The 27,375-nt window shown below is 46.8% G+C and overlaps 1 protein-coding gene across 1 annotated transcript; it reads left to right on the top strand.

The window, feature by feature from the left end:
- The first annotated feature begins 1,245 nt into the window (after positions 1–1,245).
- Positions 1,246–26,948, top strand: ndnl2 (necdin-like 2). The gene is made up of 10 exons (XM_021567185.2): positions 1,246–1,401; positions 1,649–1,716; positions 1,858–1,977; positions 2,083–2,146; positions 12,225–12,399; positions 16,667–16,746; positions 16,946–16,988; positions 17,116–17,178; positions 20,310–20,424; positions 26,652–26,948. The coding sequence occupies exons 2-10, from the start codon at positions 1,660–1,662 to the stop codon at positions 26,766–26,768; spliced, it is 834 nt and encodes a 277-aa protein (XP_021422860.1). The 5' UTR covers positions 1,246–1,401; positions 1,649–1,659; the 3' UTR covers positions 26,769–26,948.
- The last annotated feature ends 427 nt before the right edge of the window (positions 26,949–27,375 follow it).

Here is a 27,375-nt window from a genome sequence, read left to right as displayed (position 1 = left end):
TTTTCGATGCCATAGAATGGGACATGTAGCTGCTCAGTGTAAAGAAAAGATGTACCAAGTGTGGAGGGGAACATGATGACGGTGACTGTGGGAGGGAACATAGTGCAGGATGCCAGTGGCGACCTGTCGTTCAGGGCAGGTGGGGCTCCAGCTCAACAATATTTTTGGTGCCTGTTTTGCATGTTATTTTGGCATTAATACGTGTCACATATCAGTTTGCAACAATGTAAGCAAAAAAATAACTGAGCTAATAAAGCCTCCATACAAACTTGGTCTCTTTTTTTGCTTTCTGGAGTCAGGCAGCTCCAAAGTGCAGGTGTTTCAGCCCAGCTCTGGGCTTTCTATGGTGGTGGGGCAGCCAGTGGGAAATACAGAGCGTAGAGGTTGGTAATGTTCTCCAGGCTGTATCACAACCGGTCGTGATTGGGAGTCCCATAGGGCGGCGCACAATTGGCCCAGCATTGTCCGGGTTTGGCCGGTGTAGGTCGTCATTGTAAATAAGAATTTGTTCTTAACTGAACCAGCTACTGTAGTGCATTGAGATGCAGTGCCTTAGACCGCTGCACCACTCGGCACTGCCAAAGTGGAAAGGAGGTCCAGGAAAATAGATATAATTGTGGAAGCGGCTGAAATATTTCTCTGCGGAGGACTTGCATGGAGTATTGTCACAAGCTGTACCACTCTCTCAGGCCCTAGAGTCTGAGAAGGGAGATTTGAAGGAAGGAATAAGTGGGAGTTTTGGTTATGTCAATGTACAATTTTCATTTGGGTGAATTAAATAAGTTAGTTTTCCCTATCAGGTATTGATTTTCTTTTTAATTGTTTTTTCAACTTGTCCATTTGGTGGCGGCAATACACCTTTGTGGGTTGTAGTCTGCCATAAAACCCACAGAAGAAGCACAGATAGAACAATGAGACAGATTTCACCAGGATGTATAAACGTGAAGCATCCGCTTGGCGTTTCCACTCACTACCAAATATGGAAGTGAGAGGAAGCCCACTGGCCGGTATTGGGAGAAGATGAAACGAAATGGATTTTGGCCGAAATTTTGCACATTTTCTCATCGATTAAACATTTGATTTCAATACAGTTTTCTATTCCCAAAACTAAAATATGTTATGAACAGAGTGGACTAAGTTTTGTAGAAGGAGTGCAAAGGCGCACTGCATTGAGTAGGCGTTTCCTAACGAAAATATGCAGATGAAACGTGCCAATAGGATCTCGCTAGCGCGTGCTTGGCTCTGTCCACTATGACTCATTTTCAATTGAAACGAGAGGCTGTTGTCTATCTTAGTTTAATGAATCTTTGAAGAAGAAAAATATGAAAATTGTACGTCATCAACACGCGTCTCGACAAGCGGGAGTTTGAGAAGCGGAAGAAGTTTCTAAACAGCCTTTTTGTGAGTGAATAGCTACTTAACGTTACTAGCATTAATACTTTTCTCGGCTTAAATACATTTTAGATTGCTTTTGATACATTATTTTACATTAATGTTGCCCAGTTTGCTTCGGTAGCTAGCTTGCTGGCTTTGGTGTGTCCATCACTAGCTAGCTAGCTAACGTTACGCCAGCCAGAACGATAATAGCTAACGGTAGTTGAAAGGTGAAGGGGCTACACTTGTGTTGTTGATATTGTCCCCCCCCCAGTCAGAGCCGTGATGTCTCAGAGAAAGAGAGCATCCAACACACAGAGCTCCCAGAACAAAGGAGTTCGGGTAACTAACAACACACCTACTTCATCTCTCTATACCTACATCGCCCCCCCCCCCCCCCCCCCCCCCCCCCTCTCCAGCATCTCTAGAAAACCCATCCCTTTCTGATGATGATGATGATGCTGGTGTCTTTGTCTCTGTTAGTCCCAGCGTTGGGAGGCGGTGCTAGGTGATGATGAGGATGACCCGTCCTTCACCCAGCCCAGTACGTCGCAGGTACAGAAGGGTCTGGACAGACTGACACCTGCTCAGGTCGACCTGAAGGTAATACACACACACACACTATCTCTCATATCTCTCACATATCTCTCTCTCATATTTCTCTCTCATATATCTCTCTCTCTCTCTCATATCTATCTCTTTCCCTAGACAGCTGAGGTTGTCCAGTTCATCTTCGTTAAGGACCAGAAAAAGTTCCCCATCCGCAGAGCAGGTAGGAGCTGATGAAACACTACAGCTTCCTTCATGCTCTCTCACTGGGCTCCAACTACTTATGCTTTATTAACAATGTCTTAGCCAGTCGTGCCAACGAAAAGGTACTAATTCAATTAGGGCTGTCCCCGACAAAAAAATCTATCTTTGTCGACCAAGAGTCTGTTATTTCAACCAATCCATTGGTCAAAATGTTAAAATATGTTATTTTTCCATATAGACACATCCTATGTGTTTTAATCAAATCAACTATATGCACTGAGCTTGTCTGATGTTTTAAGCCCACTGTTTGATTTTTTTTATTTAACTAGGCAAGACCATTAAAGAACAAATTCTTATTTTCAATGACGGCCTAGGAACAGTGGGTTAACTGCCTGTTCAGGGGCAGAACGGCAGATTTGTACCTTGTCAGCTCGGGGGTTTGAACTTGCAACCTTTTACTAGTCCAACGCTCTAACCACTAGGCTACCCTGCTGCCCCAACGATAAAAAAATTAACACACTGATGACTACAGGGAACGGCAGATTTGTGGCAACAGTTTGGGGAAGGCCCTTTCCTGTTTCAGCACAACAATGCCCCTGTGCACAACGCAAGGTCCATCCAGAAATGGTTTGTCGAGATCGGTGTGGAAAAACATTTGACTGGCCTGCACAGAGTCCTGACTGAAATTGATTTGATTGGTCCAGGCTCTAGACTACATGACCAACAGGATGTGGACACCTGCTTGTCCAACATCTCATTCCAAAATCATGGGCATTAATATGGAGTTGCTCCCCCTTTGCTATTGTAACAGCCTCCACTTGCTTTCCACAGTCAGTCAGTTCCAATTCAACCCAAAGGTGTTCGATGGGGTTGAGGTCAGGACTCTGTGCAGGCCAGTCAAATGTTTTTCCACACCGATCTCGACAAACCATTTCTGGATGGACCTTGCGTTGTGCACAGGGGCATTGTTATGCTGAAACAGGAAAGGGCCTTCCCCAAACTGTTGCCACAAAGATGGTAGCATAGAATCATCTAGAATGTTATTGTTTATTGTTTGCATTAAGATTTCCCTTCACTGGAACTAAGGGGCCCGAACCATGAAAACAGCCCAGACCATTATTCCTCCTCCACCAAACTTTACAGTGGGCACTATACAAGCAGGTAGAGTTCTCCTGGCATCCGCCAATCCCAGATTTGTTAGTCCGACTGTCAGATGGAGAATCATGTTTCATCACAGAGAATGCGTTTCCACTGCTCCAGAGTCCAATGGCGGCGAGCTTTACATCCTCCAGCCAAAGGTTGTCATTGCAGTCATTGCGGCTGCTCGGCCACGGAAACCCATTTCATGAAGCTCCCGACTAACAGTTATTTGTTGCTTCCAGATGCCGTTTGGAACTCGGTAGTGAGTGTTGCAACAGACGATTTTTACGCTCTACGTGCTTCAGCACTCGGCGGTCCCGTTCTGTGAGCTTGTGTGGCCTTCCACTTCACGGCTGAGTCGTTGTTGCTACTAGACGTTTCCACTTCACAATAACATCACTTACATTTAACCGGGGCAGCTCTAGTTGACTTGTTGGAAAGGTGGCATCCTATGATGGTGCCACATTGATAGTCACTGAGCTCTTCAGTAAGGCCATTCTACTGCCAATGTTTCCCATGGCTCAATTTTATACACCTGTCAGCAATGCCCCACGGACCTCACGGACCTCCCACCTCTACGACAGAGCCTGGGCGCGAACCCAGGGACTCTGATGACACAGCTGGCGCTGCAGTACAGCGCCCTTAACCACTGCGCCACCCGGGAGGCTCAAATCCTCTAATTTGAAGGGGTGTCCACACTGCTGTAGATAGTGTAGAACAAGGCCATTAGAAATGCCAGACGTGCAAGTTTTTCTAATTTGATGACTAATAATCAGAATAATTTGAGAGATCTCTTCTCGACCATAAGTCCTACCCCCCTCAAACCTATGTGAACTTTACTGCATATCTAAATGTAATGAGTTTGCGGCATTTTTCTGAGATACCCAACATAATGTTGGGCATCAGTCAAGGTCAAGCAAGACCTGATGAGAAGTTCTATATGTGCTCTAGCCTACCACGCAAAGGCACTATGGATTTATTTTCCCTGGTTGACACAGACATGCTCAGGAAAGTGATATCACAACTTAAGCCTTCTACCTGCCCCCTCGGTCCTATCCCCACCACCTTCTTCAAAACAGTTTTTATATAATATCTGATGTGAAAGTGCTTGTTAAGCCCTGCTTAAGGCATTTCCCCCACTGAACTAAAAACTGCTATGGTGAAACCCCTTCTGAAGAAAGAGAATCTAGATTCTTCAACTCTTACCAATTATCGGGCCAATCTTCAACCTTCCATTCTTAAGCAAAATTCTAGAGCATTTGGTTTTCAAACAGCAAAATATTTTAAGTGCCAACTGTATTTAAAAAAATTCTGGTTTCAGGTCCAACACAGAGACAGCCTTAGTTAAAGTGGTAAATGATCCTAGAGCCAACACAGAGACAGTCTTAGTGATAAATGATCCTGGAGCCAACACAGAGACAGCCTTAGTGGTAAATGATCCTGGAGCCAACACAGAGACAGCCTTAGTGGTAAATGATCCTGGAGCCAACACAGAGACAGTGTTAGTGGTAAATGATCCTAGAGCCAACACAGAGACAGCCTAAGTGGTAAATGATCCTGATGGCCAGTTCTAAATTGGTTTTTGGAAGCACAGATTCTCTCTCTGTGCTTTGCTCCAACAATAAGTACCTTGGTCTTGATTTAGTTGATACAGTCTAATAATTTATCCGTGGAGCTAAAACCTGTTTTCTCTTTGTCATTATGGGGTATTGTGTGTAAATTGAGGAAAAATATATATTTTAGTCTATTTTAAAATAAGCCTGAAACTAAACAAAATGTGGAAAAGGTGAAGGGGTCTGAATACTTTCTGAATGTACTGTACATTACCCCTTGCCAGTGTTATCAGAAAGCAGAGTATTGATTTTCACTGCTACGCAGATGATACCGAACTTCATATTTCTGTGTAACCAGAGGATTTTAGCTCCACAGATAAATTATTAGACTGTATTTGTGATTAAAATTATTGGATGGCTCACAACTTCTTCCAGCTAAATCAAGATAAGACAGAGGAACTTATTGTTGGAGCCAAAGCACAGAGAGAATCTGGCCGCACATTTTAATGGGCAATAAAGATAAAACACCAGGTAAAAAACGACATGCTATATTAGATCCTGAACTACATTTAGAATCACACTTCAGGAATGTGACATAGATTTTCACCACCTGAGGAACATTTCCAAGGTGCAGCTGTTTCTCTCTCAGGCTGATACAGAGACTCATCCATGCTTTCATTACAAGCAGGCTTGACTACTGTGATGCTCTCCTGTCTGGTCTACCCATGAAAGCCATTGGTCAACTGCAAAACATACAGAATGCTGCAGCACGGGTACTGACCAAGTCCAGGCGGAGATCACACATTACACTATGCCCCCCAGCCTCTAGTTACTATGCCCCCAGCCTCTAGTTACTACACCCCCAGTCTCTAGTTACTACACCCCCAGCCTCTAGTTACTACGCCCCCAGGCTCTAGTTACTATGCCCCCAGTCTCTAGTTACTACACCCCCAGTCTCTAGTTACTATGCCCCCCAGCCTCTAGTTACTACACCCCCAGTCTCTAGTTACTATGCCCCCAGGCTCTAGTTACTACACCCCCAGTCTCTAGTTACTATGCCCCCCAGCCTCTAGTTACTACACCCCCAGTCTCTAGTTACTATGCCCCCCAGCCTCTAGTTACTACACCCCCAGCCTCTAGTTACTACGCCCCCCAGCCTCTAGTTACTACACCCCCAGCCTCTAGTTACTACACCCCCAGTCTCTAGTTACTATGCCCCCCAGCCTCTAGTTACTACACCCCCAGCCTCTAGTTACTACGCCCCCCAGCCTCTAGTTACTACACCCCCAGTCTCTAGTTACTATGCCCCCCAGCCTCTAGTTACTACACCCCCAGCCTCTAGTTACTACACCCCCAGCCTCTAGTTACTACGCCCCCCAGCCTCTAGTTACTACACCCCCAGTCTCTAGTTACTATGCCCCCCAGCCTCTAGTTACTACACCCCCAGCCTCTAGTTACTACGCCCCCCAGCCTCTAGTTACTACGCCCCCCAGCCTCTAGTTACTATACCCCCCAGCCTCTAGTTACTATACCCCCCAGCCTCTAGTTACTACGCCCCCCAGCCTCTAGTTACTACACCCCCAGTCTCTAGTTACTACGCCCCCTAGCCTCTAGTTACTATGCCCCCAGCCTCTAGTTACTACGCCCCCCAGCCTCTAGTTACTACGCCCCCCAGCCTCTAGTTACTATACACCCCAGCCTCTAGTTACTACGCCCCCCAGCCTCTAGTTACTACGCCCCCCAGCCTCTAGTTACTACGCCCCCCAGCCTCTAGTTACTACGCCCCCAGCCTCTAGTTACTACGCCCCCCAGCCTCTAGTTACTACGCCCCCCCAGCCTCTAGTTACTACGCCCCCTAGCCTCTAGTTACTATGCCCCCAGGCTCTAGTTACTATGCCCCCAGCCTCTAGTTACTACGCCCCCCAGCCTCTAGTTACTACGCTCCCCAGCCTCTAGTTACTATGCCCCCTAGCCTCTAGTTACTACGCCTGCAGCCTCTAGTTACTAGAGTCTCAGTAGTAACTGTCTCTGTGTTGGCTCATTTACCACTACTATGCCCCCAGGATTTAGTTATTATGCCCCCAGCCTCTAGTTACTGCGCCCCCAGCCTTTAGTTGCTATGCCCTCAGCCTCTAGTTGCTATGCCCTAAGGCCTCTAGTTACTATGCCCCCAGCCTCTAGTTACTATGCCCTCAGCTTCTAGTTACTATGCCTTCAGCCTCTAGTTACTTAGCCTCTAGTTACTGCGCCCCCAGCCTTTAGTTACTATGCCCTCAGCCTCTAGTTGCTATGCCCCCAGCCTCTAGTTACTATGCCACCAGCCTCTAGTTACTATGCCCTCAGCCTCTAGTTACTACGCCCCCAGCCTCTAGTTACTACGCCCCCAGCCTCTAGTTACTACGCCCCCAGCCTCTAGTTACTACGACCCAGCCTTTAGTTACTACGCCCCCAGCCTTTAGTTGCTACTCCCTCAGCCTCTAGTTAATATGCCCCCAGCCTCTAGTTACTATGCCCCCAGCCTCTAGTTACTACGCCCTCAGCCTCTAGTTACTACGCCCTCAGCCTCTAGTTACTAGGCCCTCAGCCTCTAGTTACTACGCCCCCAGCCTCTAGTTACTACGCCCCCAGCCTCTAGTTACTACGCCCCCAGCCTCTAGTTACTACGCCCCCAGCCTCTAGTTACTACACCCCCAGCCTCTAGTTACTACGCCCCCCAGCCTCTAGTTACTACACCCCCAGTCTCTAGTTACTATGCCCCCCAGCCTCTAGTTACTACACCCCCAGCCTCTAGTTACTACGCCCCCCAGTCTCTAGTTACTATGCCCCCCAGCCTCTAGTTACTACACCCCCAGCCTCTAGTTACTACACCCCCAGCCTCTAGTTACTACACCCCCAGCCTCTAGTTACTACGCCCCCCAGCCTCTAGTTACTACACCCCCAGACTCTAGTTACTACGCCCCCCAGCCTCTAGTTACTACACCCCCAGCCTCTAGTTACTACGCCCCCCAGCCTCTAGTTACTACGCCCCCCCAGCCTCTAGTTACTACGCCCCCTAGCCTCTAGTTACTATGCCCCCAGGCTCTAGTTACTATGCCCCCAGCCTCTAGTTACTACGCCCCCCAGCCTCTAGTTACTACGCTCCCCAGCCTCTAGTTACTATGCCCCCTAGCCTGTAGTTACTACGCCTGCAGCCTCTAGTTACTAGAGTCTCAGTAGTAACTGTCTCTGTGTTGGCTCATTTACCACTACTATGCCCCCAGGATTTAGTTATTATGCCCCCAGCCTCTAGTTACTGCGCCCCCAGCCTTTAGTTGCTATGCCCTCAGCCTCTAGTTGCTATGCCCTAAGGCCTCTAGTTACTATGCCCCCAGCCTCTAGTTACTATGCCCTCAGCCTCTAGTTACTATGCCTTCAGCCTCTAGTTACTATGCCTCTAGTTACTGCGCCCCCAGCCTTTAGTTACTATGCCCTCAGCCTCTAGTTGCTATGCCCCCAGCCTCTAGTTGCTATGCCCAAAGCCTTTAGTTACTATGCCCCCAGCCTCTAGTTACTATGCCCCCAGGCTCTAGTTACTACGCCCCCAGCCTTTAGTTACTACGCCCCCCGCCTTTAGTTGCTACGCCCCCAGCCTTTAGTTGCTACGCCCCCAGCCTTTAGTTACTATGCCCCCAGCCTTTAGTTACTATGCCCCCAACCTTTAGTTACTATGCCCCCAGCCTCTAGTTACTATGCCCCCAGCCTCTAGTTACTACGCCCCCAGCCTCTAGTTACTACGCCCCCAGCCTCTAGTTACTACGCCCCCAGCCTCTAGTTACTACGCCCCCAGCCTCTAGTTACTACGACCCAGCCTTTAGTTACTACGCCCCCAGCCTTTAGTTGCTACTCCCTCAGCCTCTAGTTAATATGCCCCCAGCCTCTAGTTACTATGCCCCCAGCCTCTAGTTACTACGCCCTCAGCCTCTAGTTACTACGCCCTCAGCCTCTAGTTACTAGGCCCTCAGCCTCTAGTTACTACGCCCCCAGCCTCTAGTTACTACGCCCCCAGCCTCTAGTTACTACGCCCCCAGCCTCTAGTTACTACGCCCCCAGCCTCTAGTTACTACGCCCCCAGCCTCTAGTTACTGCGCCCCCAGCCTCTAGTTACTATGCCCCCAGCCTCTAGTTACTATGCCCCCAGTCTCTAGTTACTATGCCTCCAGCCTCTAGTTACTATGCCCTCAGCCTCTAGTTACTATGGCTCTAGTTACTGCGCCCCCAGCCTCTAGTTACTGCGCCCCCAGCCTCTAGTTACTACGCCCCAGCCTCTAGTTACTACACCCCCAGCCTCTAGTTACTACACCCCCAGCCTCTAGTTACTACACCCCCAGCCTCTAGTTACTACGCCCCCAGCCTCTAGTTGCTACGCCCCCAGCCTCTTGTTACTACGCCCTCAGCCTCTAGTTACTATGCCCCCAGCCTTTAGTTGCTACTCCCTCAGCCTCTAGTTACTACGCCCTCAGCCTCTAGTTACTATGCCCTCAGCCTCTAGTTACTAGGCCCTCAGCCTCTAGTTACTACGCCCCCAGCCTCTAGTTACTACGCCCCCAGCCTCTAGTTACTACGCGTCCAGCCTCTAGTTACTGCGCCCCCAGCCTCTAGTTACTATGCCCCCAGTCTCTAGTTACTATGCCTCCAGCCTCTAGTTACTATGCCCTCAGCCTCTAGTTACTATGCCTCTAGTTACTGCGCCCCCAGCCTCTAGTTACTGCGCCCCCAGTCTCTAGTTACTACGCCCCAGCCTCTAGTTACTACGCCCCAGCCTCTAGTTACTACGCCCCCAGCCTCTAGTTACTACGCCCCCAGCCTCTAGTTGCTACGCCCCCAGCTTCTAGTTACTACGCCCTCAGCCTCTAGTTACTACGCCCTCAGCCTCTAGTTACTATGCCCCCAGCCTCTAGTTACTACACCCCCAGCCTCTAGTTACTGCGCCCCCAGCCTCTAGTTACTACGCCCCCAGCCTCTAGTTGCTACGCCCCCAGCCTCTAGTTACTACGCCCCCAGCCTCTAGTTACTACACCCCCAGTCTCTAGTTACTACGCCCCCAGCCTCTAGTTACTATGCCGCCAGCCTCTAGTTACTATGCCCCCAGTCTCTAGTTACTATGCCCCCAGTCTCTAGTTACTATGCCTCCAGTCTCTAGTTTCTATGCTCTCAGCCTCTAGTTACTATGCCTCTAGTTACTACGCCCCCAGCCTTTAGTTACTACGCCCCCCGCCTTTAGTTGCTACGCCCCCAGCCTTTAGTTGCTACGCCCCCAGCCTTTAGTTACTATGCCCCCAGCCTTTAGTTACTATGCCCCCAACCTTTAGTTACTATGCCCCCAGCCTCTAGTTACTATGCCCCCAGCCTCTAGTTACTATGCCCCCAGCCTCTAGTTACTATGCCACCAGCCTCTAGTTACTACGCCCCCAGCCTCTAGTTACTACGCCCCCAGCCTCTAGTTACTACGCCCCCAGCCTCTAGTTACTACGCCCCCAGCCTCTAGTTACTACGCCCCCAGCCTCTAGTTACTACGCCCCCAGCCTCTAGTTACTACGACCCAGCCTTTAGTTACTACGCCCCCAGCCTTTAGTTGCTACTCCCTCAGCCTCTAGTTAATATGCCCCCAGCCTCTAGTTACTATGCCCCCAGCCTCTAGTTACTACGCCCTCAGCCTCTAGTTACTACGCCCTCAGCCTCTAGTTACTAGGCCCTCAGCCTCTAGTTACTACGCCCCCAGCCTCTAGTTACTATGCCCCCAGCCTCTAGTTACTACGCCCCCAGCCTCTAGTTACTACGCCCCCGGCCTCTAGTTACTACGCCCCCAGCCTCTAGTTACTGCGCCCCCAGCCTCTAGTTACTATGCCCCCAGCCTCTAGTTACTATGCCCCCAGTCTCTAGTTACTATGCCTCCAGCCTCTAGTTACTATGCCCTCAGCCTCTAGTTACTATGCCTCTAGTTACTGCGCCCCCAGCCTCTAGTTACTGCGCCCCCAGCCTCTAGTTACTACGCCCCAGCCTCTAGTTACTACACCCCCAGCCTCTAGTTACTACACCCCCAGCCTCTAGTTACTACACCCCCAGCCTCTAGTTACTACGCCCCCAGCCTCTAGTTGCTACGCCCCCAGCCTCTAGTTACTACGCCCTCAGCCTCTAGTTACTATGCCCCCAGCCTTTAGTTGCTACTCCCTCAGCCTCTAGTTACTACGCCCTCAGCCTCTAGTTAATATGCCCTCAGCCTCTAGTTACTAGGCCCTCAGCCTCTAGTTACTACGCCCCCAGCCTCTAGTTACTACGCCCCCAGCCTCTAGTTACTACGCGCCCAGCCTCTAGTTACTACGCGCCCAGCTCTAGTTACTACGCGTCCAGCCTCTAGTTACTATGCCCCCAGTCTCTAGTTACTATGCCTCCAGCCTCTAGTTACTATGCCCTCAGCCTCTAGTTACTATGCCTCTAGTTACTGCGCCCCCAGCCTCTAGTTACTGCGCCCCCAGTCTCTAGTTACTACGCCCCAGCCTCTAGTTACTACGCCCCAGCCTCTAGTTACTACGCCCCCAGCCTCTAGTTACTACGCCCCCAGCCTCTAGTTGCTACGCCCCCAGCCTCTAGTTACTACGCCCTCAGCCTCTAGTTACTATGCCCTCAGCCTCTAGTTACTACGCCCCCAGCCTCTAGTTACTACGCCCCCAGCCTCTAGTTACTGCGCCCCCAGCCTCTAGTTACTACGCCCCCAGCCTCTAGTTGCTACGCCCCCAGCCTCTAGTTACTACGCCCCCAGCCTCTAGTTACTACACCCCCAGCCTCTAGTTACTACGCCCCCAGCCTCTAGTTACTATGCCGCCAGCCTCTAGTTACTATGCCCCCAGTCTCTAGTTACTATGCCCCCAGTCTCTAGTTACTATGCCGCCAGCCTCTAGTTACTATGCCCCCAGTCTCTAGTTACTATGCCCCCAGTCTCTAGTTACTATGCCTCCAGTCTCTAGTTTCTATGCTCTCAGCCTCTAGTTACTATGCCTCTAGTTACTGCGCCCCCAGCCTCTAGCTACTACGCCCCCAGCCTCTAGTTACTATGACTCCAGCCTCTGGAATAGCCTGCCAATAACCTGAGGGGGGCTGAAACTGTGGACATATTTTAAAGAGATCCTAAAACACACCTTTTCTTGAGCTTTGATTTTACTTAGTTTGCTTTTTAGTCGCTGGGTTTTTATTCCTTTGTGTTTGTGTAATGAATATTTAAGTTTTTATTTTTGTCGTTTTTATTCGTTTTTGACCTGTGAAACACATTGTGTTGCATTCCATGTCTGAAATGTGCTGTATAAATAAAGCTTGATTTTATCTTCTCTCTCTCTTCCCCTCTATTCTCCCCACCTTGCCCCCCCTCTCCAGACATCGTGAAACATGTTGTGAAGGAGTACAGGAACATCTACCCTGAGATTATAAAGAGGGTGGGATGTGTTTTTGAGACAGTGTTTGGTCTGAAGCTGGTGGAGATCGACTCTAAGAACCACGTCTACATCCTCATCAACAAACTGGAGCAGCTAGAGGGAGAATCTCTCAACATGTAGGTCACTGTGTGGAAAGACTAGAGGGAGAATCTCTCAACATGTAGGTCATTGTGTGGTGGGAAATATTGATTAAATTGAACCTTTATTTAACTAGGCAAGTCAGTTAAAACCTTTTGTGACTCCCAAACCCGCATGCGGGAGCGTAATCATTGCCTGAAACCGCAACAGACATAAATATCCCTAGAAAATATTCCTATTCATGAAATTCACAAATGAAATATATTGAGACACAGCTTAACCTTTTGTTAATCACCCTGTCATCTCAGATTTTCAAAATATGCTTTACAGCCAAAGCTAGACAAGCATTTGTGTAATTTTGTCGATAGCCTAGCGTAGCATTATGCCTTGCTAGCAGCAGCCAACCTTGTCACGGAAATCAGAAAAGCAATCAAATTAAATCGTTTACCTTTGATGAACTTCGGATGTTTTCACTCACGAGACTCCCAGGTAGACTGCCAAAGTTCATTTTTTCCAAAAATATTATTTTTGTAGGCGAAATAGCTCCGTTTGTTCTTCACGTTTGGCTGAGAAATCGGCAGGAAATTGCGGTCACCACAACGCTGAAAAATATTCCAAATTAGCTCCATAATATCTACAGAAACATGGCAAACGTTGTTTAGAATCAATCCTCAAGGTATTTTTCTAATATCTATTCGATAATATTTCCGTCGGGACAATTCCTTTTTCTCTAGGACCGATTGGAGTAATGGCTACCTCTGTACTTTACGTGAGAATCTCTCTCGGAGCCACCATGTGACCACTTACGCAATGTGCCCCCATACGGCTATTCTTCAACAGAAATGCTGTAGACACCTTGGGGAATACGTAGAAAGCGTAAGCTCGTTGATGGTACATTCACAGCCATATAGGGAGACATTGGAACGCAGCGCTTTCAAAACCTGGGGCACTTCCGGATTGGATTTTTCGCTTGCAACATCAGTTCTGTTATACTCACAGACAATATCTTTACAGTTTTGGAAACGTTAGTGTTTTCTATCGAAAGCTGTCAATTATATGCATATTCTAGCATCTTTTCCTGACAAAATATCCCGTTTTTAAAATGGGAACGTTTTTTTTTTCTAAAAATGAAAATACTGCCCCCTAGTACCAAGAACAAAGTCTTATTTACAATGGCGGCCTACACCGGCCACACCCGGACGACGCTGGGCCAACTGTGCGCTGCCCTATGGGACTCCCAATCACAGCTGGTTGTGATACAGCCTGGATTTGAACCAGGGTGTCTGTAGTGACGCCTCTAGCACTGAGATGCGGGGGAACCAGGGGAACCGACCTGGCAGCGACAGCAAGGGCGGTTCGTTGCTCCAGAGCCTTTCCGTTCACCTTCACACTCCTGGACCAGACTACACTCAATCATAGGACCTACTGAAGAGATGAGTCTTCAATAAGACTTAAAGGTTGAGACCGAGTCTGCGTCTCTCACATGGGTAGGCAGACCATTCCACAAAAATTGAGCTCTATAGGAGAAAGCCCTACCTCCAGCTGTTTGCTTAGAAATTCTAGGGACAGTAAAGAGGCCTGCGTCTTGTGACCGTAGCGTACGTGTAGGTATGCACGGCAGGACCAAATCGGAAAGATAGGTAAGAGCAAGCCCATGTAATGCTTTGTAGGTTAGCAGTAAAACCTTCGAATCAACGCTTGCCTTAACAGGAAGTCAGTGTATAGAGGCTAGAACTGGAGTAATATGATCAAATGTATTGGTTCTAGTCAAGATTCTAGCAGCCGTGTTTATCACTAACTGAAGTTTATTTAGTGCTTTATCCGGGGAGGTGGAAAGTAGAGCATTGCAGTAGTCACAGTGACAAAAGCATGGATACATTTTTCAGCATTATTTTTGGACAAAGTTTTTTGCAATGTTACATAGATGGAAAAAAGCTGTCCTTGAAACAGTCTTGATATGTTCGTCAAAAGAGAGATCAGGGTCCAGAGTAACGCCGAGGTCCTTCACAGTTTTATTTGAGACGACTGTACAACCATCAAGATTAATTGTCAGATCCAACAACAGATCTCTTTGTTTCTTGGGACCAAGAACCAGCATCTCTGTTTTCAAAACAGTAGTGGTCCTAAAACGGAGCCTTGATGCATACCAGAATTTACAGTTGATTTGTCAGAAGACAAACCATCTACAGAGACAAACTGATATCTTTCTGACAGATAAGATCTTAACCAGGCAAGAACTTGTCCGTGTTGACCAATTTGGGTTTCCAATCTCTCCAGAAGAATGTGGTGATCGATGGTATCAAAAGCAGCACTAAGGTCTAGGAGTACGAGGACGGATGCAGAGCCTCGGTCTGATGCCATTAAAAGGTCATTTACCACCTTCACGAGTGCAGTCTCAGTGCTATGATGGGGTCTAAAACCAGACTGAAGCATTTCGTATACATTATTTGTCTTCAGGAAGGCAGTGAGTTGCTGCGCAACAGCTTTTTCTAACATTGAGAGGAATGGGAGATTCGATATAGGCCAATAGTTTTTTTATATTTTCTGGGTCAAGGTTTGGCTTTTTCAAGAGGCTTTATTTATTACTGCCACTTTTAGTGAGTTTGGTACACATCCGGTGGATAGAGAGCCGTTTATTATGTTCAACATAGGAGGGCCAAGCACAGGCAGCAGCTCTTTCAGTAGTTTAGTTGGAATAGGGTCCAGTATGCAGCTTGAAGGTTTAGAGGCATTGATTATTTTCATCAATGTGTCAAGAGATATAGTACTAAAACACTTGAGTGTCTCCCTAGGTCCTGACAGAGTTGTGCAGACTCAGGACAACTGAGCTTTGCAGGAATACGCAGATTTAAAGAGGAGTCTGTAATTTGCTTTCTAATGATCATGATCTTTTCTTTATGGATTAATCACTGCTGAAATGAAAGCCATCTTCTCTTGGGAAATGCTGCTTTTAAGTTAGCTTTGCGACAGTATCAAAAATAAATTTTGGGATTGTTCTTATTTTTCTCAATACGTTTGAAAAATAGGATGATCGAGCAGCAGTGAGGGCTCTTCGGTACTGTCTTTACAAGCTAGTTGGAAGACTTCCAGTTTGATGGAGCAGCAGTGAGGGCTCTTCGATACTGCACGGTACTGTCTTTACAAGCTAGTTGGAAGACTTCCAGTTTGGTGGAGCAGCATTTCTGTTCCAGTGTTCTGGAAGCTTCAGAGCTCGGGTATTTTCTGTATACCAGGGAGCTAGTTTCTTAGGACAAATGTTGTTTGTTTTTAGGGGTGTGACTGCATCTTTGGTATTGCGCAAAGTTAAATTGAGTTCCTCAGTTAGGTGGTTAACTGATGTTTGTACTCTGACTTCCTTGTGTAGGTGGAGGGAGTCTGGAAGGACATCAAGGAATCTTTGGGTTGTCCAATAATTTATAGCACGACTTTTGATGCTCCTTGGTTGGGTCTGAGCATATTATTTGTTGCGATTGCAAATATAATAAAATGGTGGTCCGATAGTCCAGGATTATGAGGAAAAACATTAAGATCCACAACATTTATTCCACTGGACAAAACTAGTATGACTGTGACAGAGTAGAGTATGACTGTGATAGTGAGTAGGTCCAGAGACATGTTGGACAAAACCTACGATGGCTCCGAAAGTCGATGATGGCTCCGAAAGCCATCTGGAATGGGTCTGTGGACTTTTCCATGTGAATATTAAAGTCACCAAAAATTATAATACTTGACTACAAGGTCCGATTCAGGGAATTCAAGGAACTCAATGAGGAACGCTGTATATGGCCCAGGAGGCCTGTAAACTGTAGCTATAAAAAGTGATTGAGTAGGCTGCATAGATTTCATGACTAGAAGCTCAAAATACGTAAATGTCGGTTTTTATTTTGTAAATTGAAATTTGCTATCGTGAATGTTAGAAACACCTCTGCCTTTACAGGATGCACGGGAGATATGGTCACTAGTGTAACCAGGAGGTGAGGCCTCATTTAACACAGTAAATTCATCAGGCTTAAGCCATGTTTCAATCAGGCCAAACACATCAAGATTATGATCAGTGATTAGTTCATTGACTATAACTGCCTTTGAAGTAAGGGATCTAACATTAAGTAGCCCTATTTTGAGATGTGAGGTATCATGATCTTTCAATAATGGCAGTTATGGAGGAGGTCTTTATTCTAGCGAGATTGCTAAGGCGAACACCGCCGTGACTGCCGTGTTTAGTTTTGCCCAACCTAGGTCAAGGCACAGACACAGTCTCTCTCTCTCTCTCTGTGTGTGTGTGTGTGTGTGTGTGTGTTTTTACAGGAGTCCCAGTAATCCAAAGACGGGTCTACTCTTCGTAATCCTCAGCATCGTCTTCATGAAGGGGGGTGTGGTCAAGGAGAGTGAGTGTTCTGTTGGCTTTGTCCCAATTCTGACACCAGTGTAGCCAATGGGGGGGCCACAACTCACTGTTTTTGTAAAAAAAAAAAAAAAAAAAATTGCCAATTCTTGTCTGTACCCCCCACTTATTGATGACATCACAGTGTCGTGTGTATGCCCCTTGTCCTCACTGAGATGTCCCATCATGCTTTGTGTTTGTAGGTATGGTGTGGAACACACTGAAGAAGCTGAGAGTTGATCAAGGGTAAGTCTGTGTGGCTGATGATCATAGGTTCCTTCACTGTCCCAGTCCCGTCACCAGGTTTGATCATCACTAGCCAGTTGTGGAGTGAGATTAAAGTATGATCTGTGTGTTGACCTGTTTGACCCAGGGAGAGACACGAGATCTTTGGAGACGTGAAGAAGGTCGTTACTGATGAGTTTGTCCGTCAGAGGTGAGTCTCTCTCGACCCTGAATGGGTAATATGAGGTAATAGTATGGTAAGACATGAGTTGTGAACTCATATACCAGCTCACCTGCAGTGAAACAACTCGGTTGTATTGTCTGGGTGTGATGGTCTATACCACACCACAGGGCAGTAGTAGGAAGATGAGAACCTGTCTATACCACAGGGCATTAGTAGGAAGATGAGAACCTGCCTATACCTCACCATAGGGCAGTAGTAGGAAGATGAGAACCTGTCTATACCACAGGGCAGTAGTAGGAAGATGAGAACCTGCCTATACCACAGGACAGCAGTAGGAAGATGAGAACCTGTCTATACCATAGGGCAGTTGTAGGAAGATGAGAGCCTGTCTATACCACAGGGCAGTAGTAGGAAGATGAGAGCCTGTCTATACCACAGGACAGCAGTAGGAAGATGAGAACCTGCCTATACCACACCATAGGGCAGTAGTAGGAAGATGAGAACCTGTCTATACCACACCATAGGGCAGTAGTAGGAAGATGAGAACCTGTCTATACCACAGGGCAGTAGTAGGAAGATGAGAACCTGTCTATACCTCACCATAGGGCAGTAGTAGGAAGATGAGAACCTGTCTATACCACACCACAGGGCAGTAGTAGGAAGATGAGAACCTGTCTATGCCACAGGGCAGTAGTAGGAAGATGAGAACCTGTCTATACCACAGGGCATTAGTAGGAAGATGAGAACCTGTCTATACCACAGGGCAGTAGTAGGAAGATGAGAACCTGTCTATACCACAGGGCAGTAGTAGGAAGATGAGAACCTGTCTATACCATAGGGCAGTAGTAGGAAGATGAGAACCTGTTTATACCACAGGGCAGTAGTAGGAAGATGAGAACCTGTCTATACCACAGGGCAGTAGTAGGAAGATGAGAACCTGTTTATACCACAGGGCAGTAGTAGGAAGATGAGAACCTGTCTATACCATAGGGCAGTTGTAGGAAGATGAGAGCCTGTCTATACCACAGGGCAGTAGTAGGAAGATGAGAGCCTGTCTATACCACAGGACAGCAGTAGGAAGATGAGAACCTGCCTATACCACACCATAGGGCAGTAGTAGGAAGATGAGAACCTGTCTATACCACACCATAGGGCAGTAGTAGGAAGATGAGAACCTGTCTATACCACAGGGCAGTAGTAGGAAGATGAGAACCTGTCTATACCTCACCATAGGGCAGTAGTAGGAAGATGAGAACCTGTCTATACCACACCACAGGGCAGTAGTAGGAAGATGAGAACCTGTCTATGCCACAGGGCAGTAGTAGGAAGATGAGAACCTGTCTATACCACAGGGCATTAGTAGGAAGATGAGAACCTGTCTATACCACAGGGCAGTAGTAGGAAGATGAGAACCTGTCTATACCACAGGGCAGTAGTAGGAAGATGAGAACCTGTCTATACCATAGGGCAGTAGTAGGAAGATGAGAACCTGTTTATACCACAGGGCAGTAGTAGGAAGATGAGAACCTGCCTATACCACACCATAGGGCAGTAGTAGGAAGATGAGAACCTGTCTATACCACAGGGCAGTAGTAGGAAGATGAGAACCTGCCTATACCACACCATAGGGCAGTAGTAGGAAGATGAGAACCTGTCTTTACCACAGGGCAGTAGTAGGAAGATAAGAACCTGCCTATAACACACCATAGGGCAGTAGTAGGAAGATGAGAACCTGTCTATACCACACCATAGGGCAGTAGTAGGAAGATGAGAACCTGTCTATACCACAGGGCAGTAGTAGGAAGATGAGAACCTGTCTATACCACACCACAGGGCAGTAGTAGGAAGATGAGAACCTGTCTATACCACAGGGCAGTAGTAGGAAGATGAGAACCTGTCTATACCACAGGGCAGTTGTAGGAAGATGAGAACCTGTCTATACCACAGGGCAGTTGTAGGAAGATGAGAACCTGTCTATACCATTAGGCAGTAGTAGGAAGATGAGAACCTGTCTATACCATAGGGCAGTAGTAGGAAGATGAGAACCTGTCTATACCATAGGGCAGTAGTAGGAAGATGAGAACCTGTCTATACCATAGGGCAGTAGTAGGAAGATGAGAACCTGTCTATACCATAGGGCAGTAGTAGGAAGATGAGAACCTGTCTATACCATAGGGCAGTAGTAGGAAGATGAGAACCTGTCTATACCACAGGGCAGTTGTAGGAAGATGAGAACCTGTCTATACCTCACCATTGGGCAGTAGTAGGAAGATGAGAACCTGTCTATACCTCACCATCGGGCAGTAGTAGGAAGATGAGAACCTGTCTATACCACAGGGCAGTAGTAGGAAGATGAGAACCGAGACCACATCACTGTCAGCACCTCCTTCCACTCAACACATTTTAAACGTTATACTACGTGTGAGAGAACAGGGTGACGTGAGTATCTGTATGATAACCAGAGACTGAGAGTATCTGTATGATAACCAGAGACTGAGAGTATCTGTATGATAACCAGAGGCTGTGAGTATCTGTATGATAACCAGAGACTGTGAGTATCTGTATGATAACCAGAGACTGTGAGTATCTGTATGACAACCAGAGACTGAGAGTATCTGTATGATAACCAGAGACTGAGAGTATCTGTATGATAACCAGAGACTGTGAGTATCTGTATGATAACCAGAGACTGTGAGTATCTGTATGATAACCAGAGACTGTGAGTATCTGTATGATAACCAGAGACTGAGAGTATCTGTATGATAACCAGAGACTGAGAGTATCTGTATGATAACCAGAGGCTGTGAGTATCTGTATGATAACCAGAGGCTGTGAGCATCTGTATGATAACCAGAGGCTGTGAGTATCTGTATGATAACCAGAGGCTGTGAGTATCTGTATGATAACCAGAGACTGAGAGTATCTGTATGATAACCAGAGACTGTGAGTATCTGTATGATAACCAGAGACTGTGAGTATCTGTATGATAACCAGAGGCTGTGAGTGTCTGTATGATAACCAGAGGCTGTGAGTAGTCGACTTTATAAAATTTGCTGATCTGTTCTTGGACCTCTCTGGTGTTTCTCTCAATTATTTTTACCTGTCAGTTGATTCAACTCTCCGTGAAATGAACGGACTAAACCTGTGTGTGTGTGTAGGTACCTGGAGTATGTGCGTATCCCACACACAGAGCCGTTGGAGTTTGAGTTCCGTTGGGGTCAGAGGGCGGACATGGAGGTGTCAAAGGTCAAACTACTGGAGTTCATTGGACAGGTGAGACACTGCCGCCTCCCGGGGTAGGTATTGTGTGTAATCAACGTGTGTGTGTTTAGTGCATAGTGAAAGTCTACACACCCCTTGCACATTTGGTTGTTGTTCATCGCTAGAAGGCAGGTCTTGTTGTTTGATTGTCAAGCCGATATGAGTCAAATCTGTAACTAGGCCCATCAGGAACATTCACTGTCTTAGTAAGCAACTCCAGTGTATACAGTGCATTTGGAAAGTATTCCGACTCCTTGACATTTTCCACATTTTGTTACGTTACAGCCTTATTCTAAAATTGATTAAATGAATCTACATACAATTCCCCATAATGACAAATAGGAAGTAGATTTTTAGAAATTATAGCAAATGTATTACAAATAAAAAACTGAAACACCTTATTTACTTAAATATTCAGACCCTTTGCTATGAGACTTGAAATTGATCTCAGGTGCATCCTGTTTCCATTGATCATCCTTCAGATGTTTCTACATCTTGATTGGAGTCCACCTGTGGTAAATTCAATTGGATTGGACATGATTGATTTGGAAAGGCACACACCTGTCTATATATGGTCCCACAGTTGACAGTGCATGTCAGAGCAAAAACCAAACCATGAGGTTGAAGGAATTGTCTGTAGAGATCTGGCACAGATCTGGGGAAGGGTACCAAAACATTTCTGCAGCATTGAAGGTCCCCAAGAACACAGTGGCCTCCATCATTCTTAAATTAAAGACGTTTGGAACCACCAAGACTCTTCCTAGAGCTGGCCGTCTGGCAATTGGGGGAGAAGAACCTTGGTCAGGGAGGTGACCAAGAACCCGATGGTCACTCTGACAGAGCTCCAGAGTTTCTCTGTTGAGATGGGAGAACCTTCCAGAAGGACAACCGTCTCTGCAGCACTCCACCAATCAGGTCTTTATGGTATAGTGGCCAGACGGAAGCCGCTCCTCAGTAAAAGGCAAATGACAGCCCGCTTGGAGTTTGCCAAAAGACACCTACAGACTCTCAGACCATAAGAAACAAGATTCTCTGGTCTGATGAATCCAAGATTGAAGTCTTTGGCCTGAATGCCAAGTGTCACGTCCGGAGGAAACCTGGCACCATCCCTACTGTGAAGCATGCAAATGTAATATTTCTGTTTATTTTTTAAATACATTTGCTAACATTTCTAAAAACCTGTTTTTGCTTTGTAATTATGGGTAGTGTGTGTAGATTGAGGGGGGAACAAAAACAATTTAATAAATGTTAGAATAAGACTAACGTAACAAAAAAACAGTATAATTCTATATGTGGGGTACAGGGATGGGGTAGTTAATCATGTTTACATAATACGTTGCATTGACTCATTCTGTGTTAAATAATAGTGACTAGTTGTTAAGCACATTTTTACTCCTGAACGTATTTAGACTTGCCATAACAAAGTGGTTGAATACTTATCGACTCAAGACGTTTCAGCTTTTAATTTGACTTTCTGGGGTGTGGTGTGTAGATCAGTGATACAACATCTCAATGTAATCCATTTTAAATTCAGGCTGTAACACAACAACATGTGGAAAAGTCAAGCGGTGTGAACACTTTGTAGGCACTGTCTCGTCATTGAGCAGCTCAAGCAGAACAGTTGCTGTGGAAACTCACACACTGAGAGCCGCCATGTGGAGCGAGCTGCCCAGGGAGAGATCGCGTGACGGAGCGGCTGATGTGTTTACCTACGGAGGAAGTTATTTCTGGATTCGGCTGGGCTTTGCCTTAAATTTGGCATAAGCAAACGGGCCAGGATAGTGTTGGGCCTGAACATCGGCGACATGGGTCGTTCAGGGCTCTACCTACTAGCTTCGTCTTCCTCAGGATCGTGCTCTGTGTTTTAAATACCTCAACTGGATAGTTTGCCTGTCTGTAAAGAGAAGGGCGGGCTGTACCCCTCTGATTGGATAGAGCCAAACTGTCTTTGATCACTCGCTTCATACTTCACCCGATAACTTCTCATTGCACTTTGTTCAACTCCTGACCTGCAACTCTCCACAACCACACAGCTACTGATCACTACTGATCACAACCACACAGCTACTGATCACTACTGAGCACAACCACACAGCTACTGATCACTACTGATCACAACCACACAGCTACTGATCACTACTGAGCACAACCACACAACTACTGATCACTACTGAGCACAACCACACATCTACTGATCACTACTGAGCACAACCACACAGCTACTGATCACTACTGATCACAACCACACAACTACTGATCACTACTGAGCACAACCACACAGCTACTGATCACTACTGATCACAACCACACAGCTACTGATCACTACTGAGCACAACCACACAACTACTGATCACTACTGAGCACAACCACACATCTACTGATCACTACTGAGCACAACCACACAACTACTGATCACTACTGAGCACAACCACACAGCTACTGATCACTACTGAGCACAACCACACAACTACTGATCACTACTGAGCACAACCACACATCTACTGATCACTACTGAGCACAACCACACAACTACTGACCACTACTGAGCACAACCACACAGCTACTGATCACTACTGAGCACAACCACACAGCTACTGATCACTACTGAGCACAACCACACAACTACTGATCACTACTGAGCACAACCACACAGCTACTGATCACTACTGAGCACAACCACACAACTACTGATCACTACTGAGCACAACCACACATCTACTGATCACTACTGAGCACAACCACACAACTACTGATCACTACTGAGCACAACCACACAGCTACTGATCACTACTGAGCACAACCACACATCTACTGATCACTACTGAGCACAACCACACAGCTACTGATCACTACTGAGCACAACCACACAGCTACTGATCACTACTGAGCACAACCACACAACTACTGATCACTACTGAGCACAACCACACAGCTACTGATCACTACGGAGCACAACCACACAACTACTGATCACTACTGAGCACAACCACACATCTACTGATCACTACTGAGCACAACCACACAACTACTGATCACTACTGAGCACAACCACACATCTACTGATCACTACTGAGCACAACCACACATCTACTGATCACTACTGAGCACAACCACACAACTACTGATCACTACTGAGCACAACCACACAGCTACTGATCACTACTGAGCACAACCACACATCTACTGATCACTACTGAGCACAACCACACAGCTACTGATCACTACTGAGCACAACCACACAACTACTGATCACTACTGAGCACAACCACACAACTACTGATCACTACTGAGCACAACCACACAGCTACTGAGCACAACCACACAGCTACTGATCACTACTGAGCACAACCACACAGCTACTGAGCACAACCACACAGCTACTGAGCACAACCACACAGCTACTGATCACTACTGAGCACAACCACACAGCTACTGATCACTACTGAGCACAACCACACAGCTACTGAGCACAACCACACAACTATTGATCACTACTGAGCACAACCACGCAACTATTGATCACTACTGAGCACAACCACGCAACTACTGAGCACAACCACACAGCTACTGATCACTACTGAGCACAACCACACAACTACTGATCACTACTGAGCACAACCACACAGCTACTGAGCACAACCACACAACTACTGATCACTACTGAGCACAACCACACAGCTACTGAGCACAACCACACAGCTACTGATCACTACTGAGCACAACCACACAGCTACTGATCACTACTGAGCACAACCACACAACTATTGATCACTACTGAGCACAACCACGCAACTACTGAGCACAACCACACAGCTACTGATCACTACTGAGCACAACCACACAGCTACTGATCACTACTGAGCACAACCACACAGCTACTGATCACTACTGAGCACAACCACACAGCTACTGATCACTACTGAGCACAACCACACAGCTACTGATCACTACTGAGCACAACCAAACAACTACGGACCACTACTGAGCACAACCACACAACTACTGATCACTACTGAGCACAACCACACAGCTACTGATCACTACTGAGCACAACCACACAGCTACTGATCACTACTGAGCACAACCACACAGCTACTGATCACTACTGAGCACAACCACACAACTACTGATCACTACTGAGCACAACCACACAGCTACTGATCACTACTGAGCACAACCACACAACTACTGATCACTACTGAGCACAACCACACAACTACTGATCACTACTGAGCACAACCACACAACTACTGATCACTACTGAGCACAACCACACAGCTACTGAGCACAACCACACAGCTACTGAGCACAACCACACAACTACTGATCACAACCACACAACTACTGACCCGCAACTCTCCACAACCACACAGCTACTGATCACTACTGAGCACAACCACACAGCTACTGATCACTACTGAGCACAACTACTGATCACTACTGAGCACAACCACACAACTACTGATCACTACTGAGCACAACCACACAACTACTGATCACTACTGAGCACAACCACACAGCTACTGACCACTACTGAGCACAACCACACAGCTACTGAGCACAACCACACAGCTACTGAACACTACTGAGCACAACCACACAACTACTGAGCACAACCACACAGCTACTGATCACTACTGAGCACAACCACACAGCTACTGATCACTACTGAGCACAACCACACAGCTACTGATCACTACTGAGCACAACCACACAACTACTGACCACTACTGAGCACAACCACACAGCTACTGATCACTACTGAGCACAACCACACAGCTACTGATCACTACTGAGCACAACCACACAACTACTGATCACTACTGAGCACAACCACACAGCTACTGAGCACAACCACACAGCTACTGAGCACAACCACACAGCTACTGAGCACAACCACACAACTACTGAGCACAGCTACTGAGCACAACCACACAGCTACTGATCACTACTGAGCACAACCACACAACTACTGATCACTACTGAGCACAACCACACAGCTACTGAGCACAACCACACAGCTACTGAGCACAACCACACAGCTACTGAGCACAACCACACAACTACTGATCACAACCACACAGCTACTGAGCACAACCACACAACTACTGACCCGCAACTCTCCACAACCACACAGCTACTGATCACTACTGAGCACAACTACTGATCACTACTGAGCACAACTACTGATCACTACTGATCACTACTGAGCACAACCACACAACTACTGATCACTACTGAGCACAACCACACAGCTACTGATCACTACTGAGCACAACCACACAGCTACTGATCACTACTGAGCACAACCACACAACTACTGAGCACAACCACACAACTACTGATCACTACTGATCACTACTGAGCACAACCACACAACTACTGATCACTACTGAGCACAACCACACAGCTACTGATCACTACTGGCACAACCACACAGCTACTGACCACTACTGAGCACAACCACACAACTATTGATCACTACTGAGCACAACCACACAACTACTGAGCACAACCACACAACTACTGATCACTACTGAGCACAACCACACAACTACTGATCACTACTGAGCACAACCACACAGCTACTGATCACTACTGGCACAACCACACAGCTACTGACCACTACTGAGCACAACCACACAACTATTGATAACTACTGAGCACAACCACACAACTACTGATCACAACCACACAACTACTGATCACTACTGATCACTACTGATCACTACTGAGCACAACCACACAACTACTGATCACTACTGAGCACAACCACACAACTATTGATCACTACTGAGCACAACCACACAGCTACTGATCACTACTGAGCACAACCACACAGCTACTGAGCACAACCACACAGCTACTGACCACTACTGAGCACAACCACACAACTACTGATCACAACCACACAGCTACTGATCACTACTGAGCACAACCACACAGCTACTGAGCACAACCACACAGCTACTGAGCACAACCACACAGCTACTGAGCACAACCACACAGCTACTGAGCACAACCTGGTACTTTTCTAATTTTACAAATTTTCTGAAATTAATTTCTTTCACTTTGAAAATGTGGAGTAGATCAGTGTGGATTCATTTTTTTAGTTTAATCCATTTTTAGATTAAATTAGACATTTTAAGGCAACAGAATGTAAACCTTGCAAAGATGTGTGGACTTTCACTAGGTACTGTGGCTGTGTAACTGAGGTGGTCCTCTCTCCCGTCTGTTAGCTCCATGAACAGGATCCTCAGAGCTGGACTCAGCAGTACAGAGAAGCCACCGCCCCTCCTGCCGCCCCGGCAGTTGTCACCTCTGCTAACACGAGCGCCAGTGTTAGCCAGAGATAGAGGGGGGTTGTGGGAAGTCATTCTGTGTGTTTGTTTAGTGATTGTTCTACTCCAGTCTGTTTCTGTTGGACTGTTCTGTTAGTGAAACAATAACAGTAGAGAATCACACACCGGTTCATTCAGTCATTGTTGTTTTCATTTGTCAAGTTCAACAATAAAAATGATTTTATACAAATGTTATTTACCCTCTGTCTCCATCTGTCTTACAGACGGTCCCAATTAGCTCCCCTCGCCTTGGCCCGTAACCTTTTGTTGGTAGATCTGTACGTTGTTAGCAATATCGTAGACGCTCACCTACTACCCTGGTTCAACCTATCCAGACCATTCAGATATACACACTTGGGAGGGTCGACTTGCTTTTCTTTGTCTTAATGTGTGTAAAAGTAATGTAGTCGTGTCTTGGTTATGCATAGTCCCAGTGGGGTTAATTACTAAGATGCACGATACATCAGTCAGTACACCCCAAAACGCTACACCTGTTTGACCCTCTGTCCCCCCCCCCCACCTTGTAGCTCTGAGGCTTCATATTTAAAGATTTATTTTCTAGTCTTTATTGGTGTTTATAGTCATAAAAGAAGGCTGAGACAGACTGACAGGATTTGCTTGG

The sequence above is a fragment of the Oncorhynchus mykiss genome, chromosome 16, assembly GCF_013265735.2.
Source record: "Oncorhynchus mykiss isolate Arlee chromosome 16, USDA_OmykA_1.1, whole genome shotgun sequence".
Taxonomy (NCBI): domain Eukaryota; kingdom Metazoa; phylum Chordata; class Actinopteri; order Salmoniformes; family Salmonidae; genus Oncorhynchus; species Oncorhynchus mykiss.
This window is presented reverse-complemented; position numbering and strand designations above follow the sequence as displayed.

What these genes read in the sequence shown, in the direction of transcription:
- ndnl2 (XM_021567185.2), top strand. Translation starts at nt 1,660, where the DNA reads ATGTCTCAGAGAAAGAGAGCATCCAACACACAGAGCTCCCAGAACAAA. An exon ending in CCCAGAACAAAGGAGTTCGG is followed by an intron (nt 1,717 to 1,857) that starts GTAACTAACAAC and finishes TGTCTCTGTTAG; the next exon opens with TCCCAGCGTTGGGAGGCGGT. An exon ending in GTTCCCCATCCGCAGAGCAG is followed by an intron (nt 2,147 to 12,224) that starts GTAGGAGCTGAT and finishes CCCCCTCTCCAG; the next exon opens with ACATCGTGAAACATGTTGTG.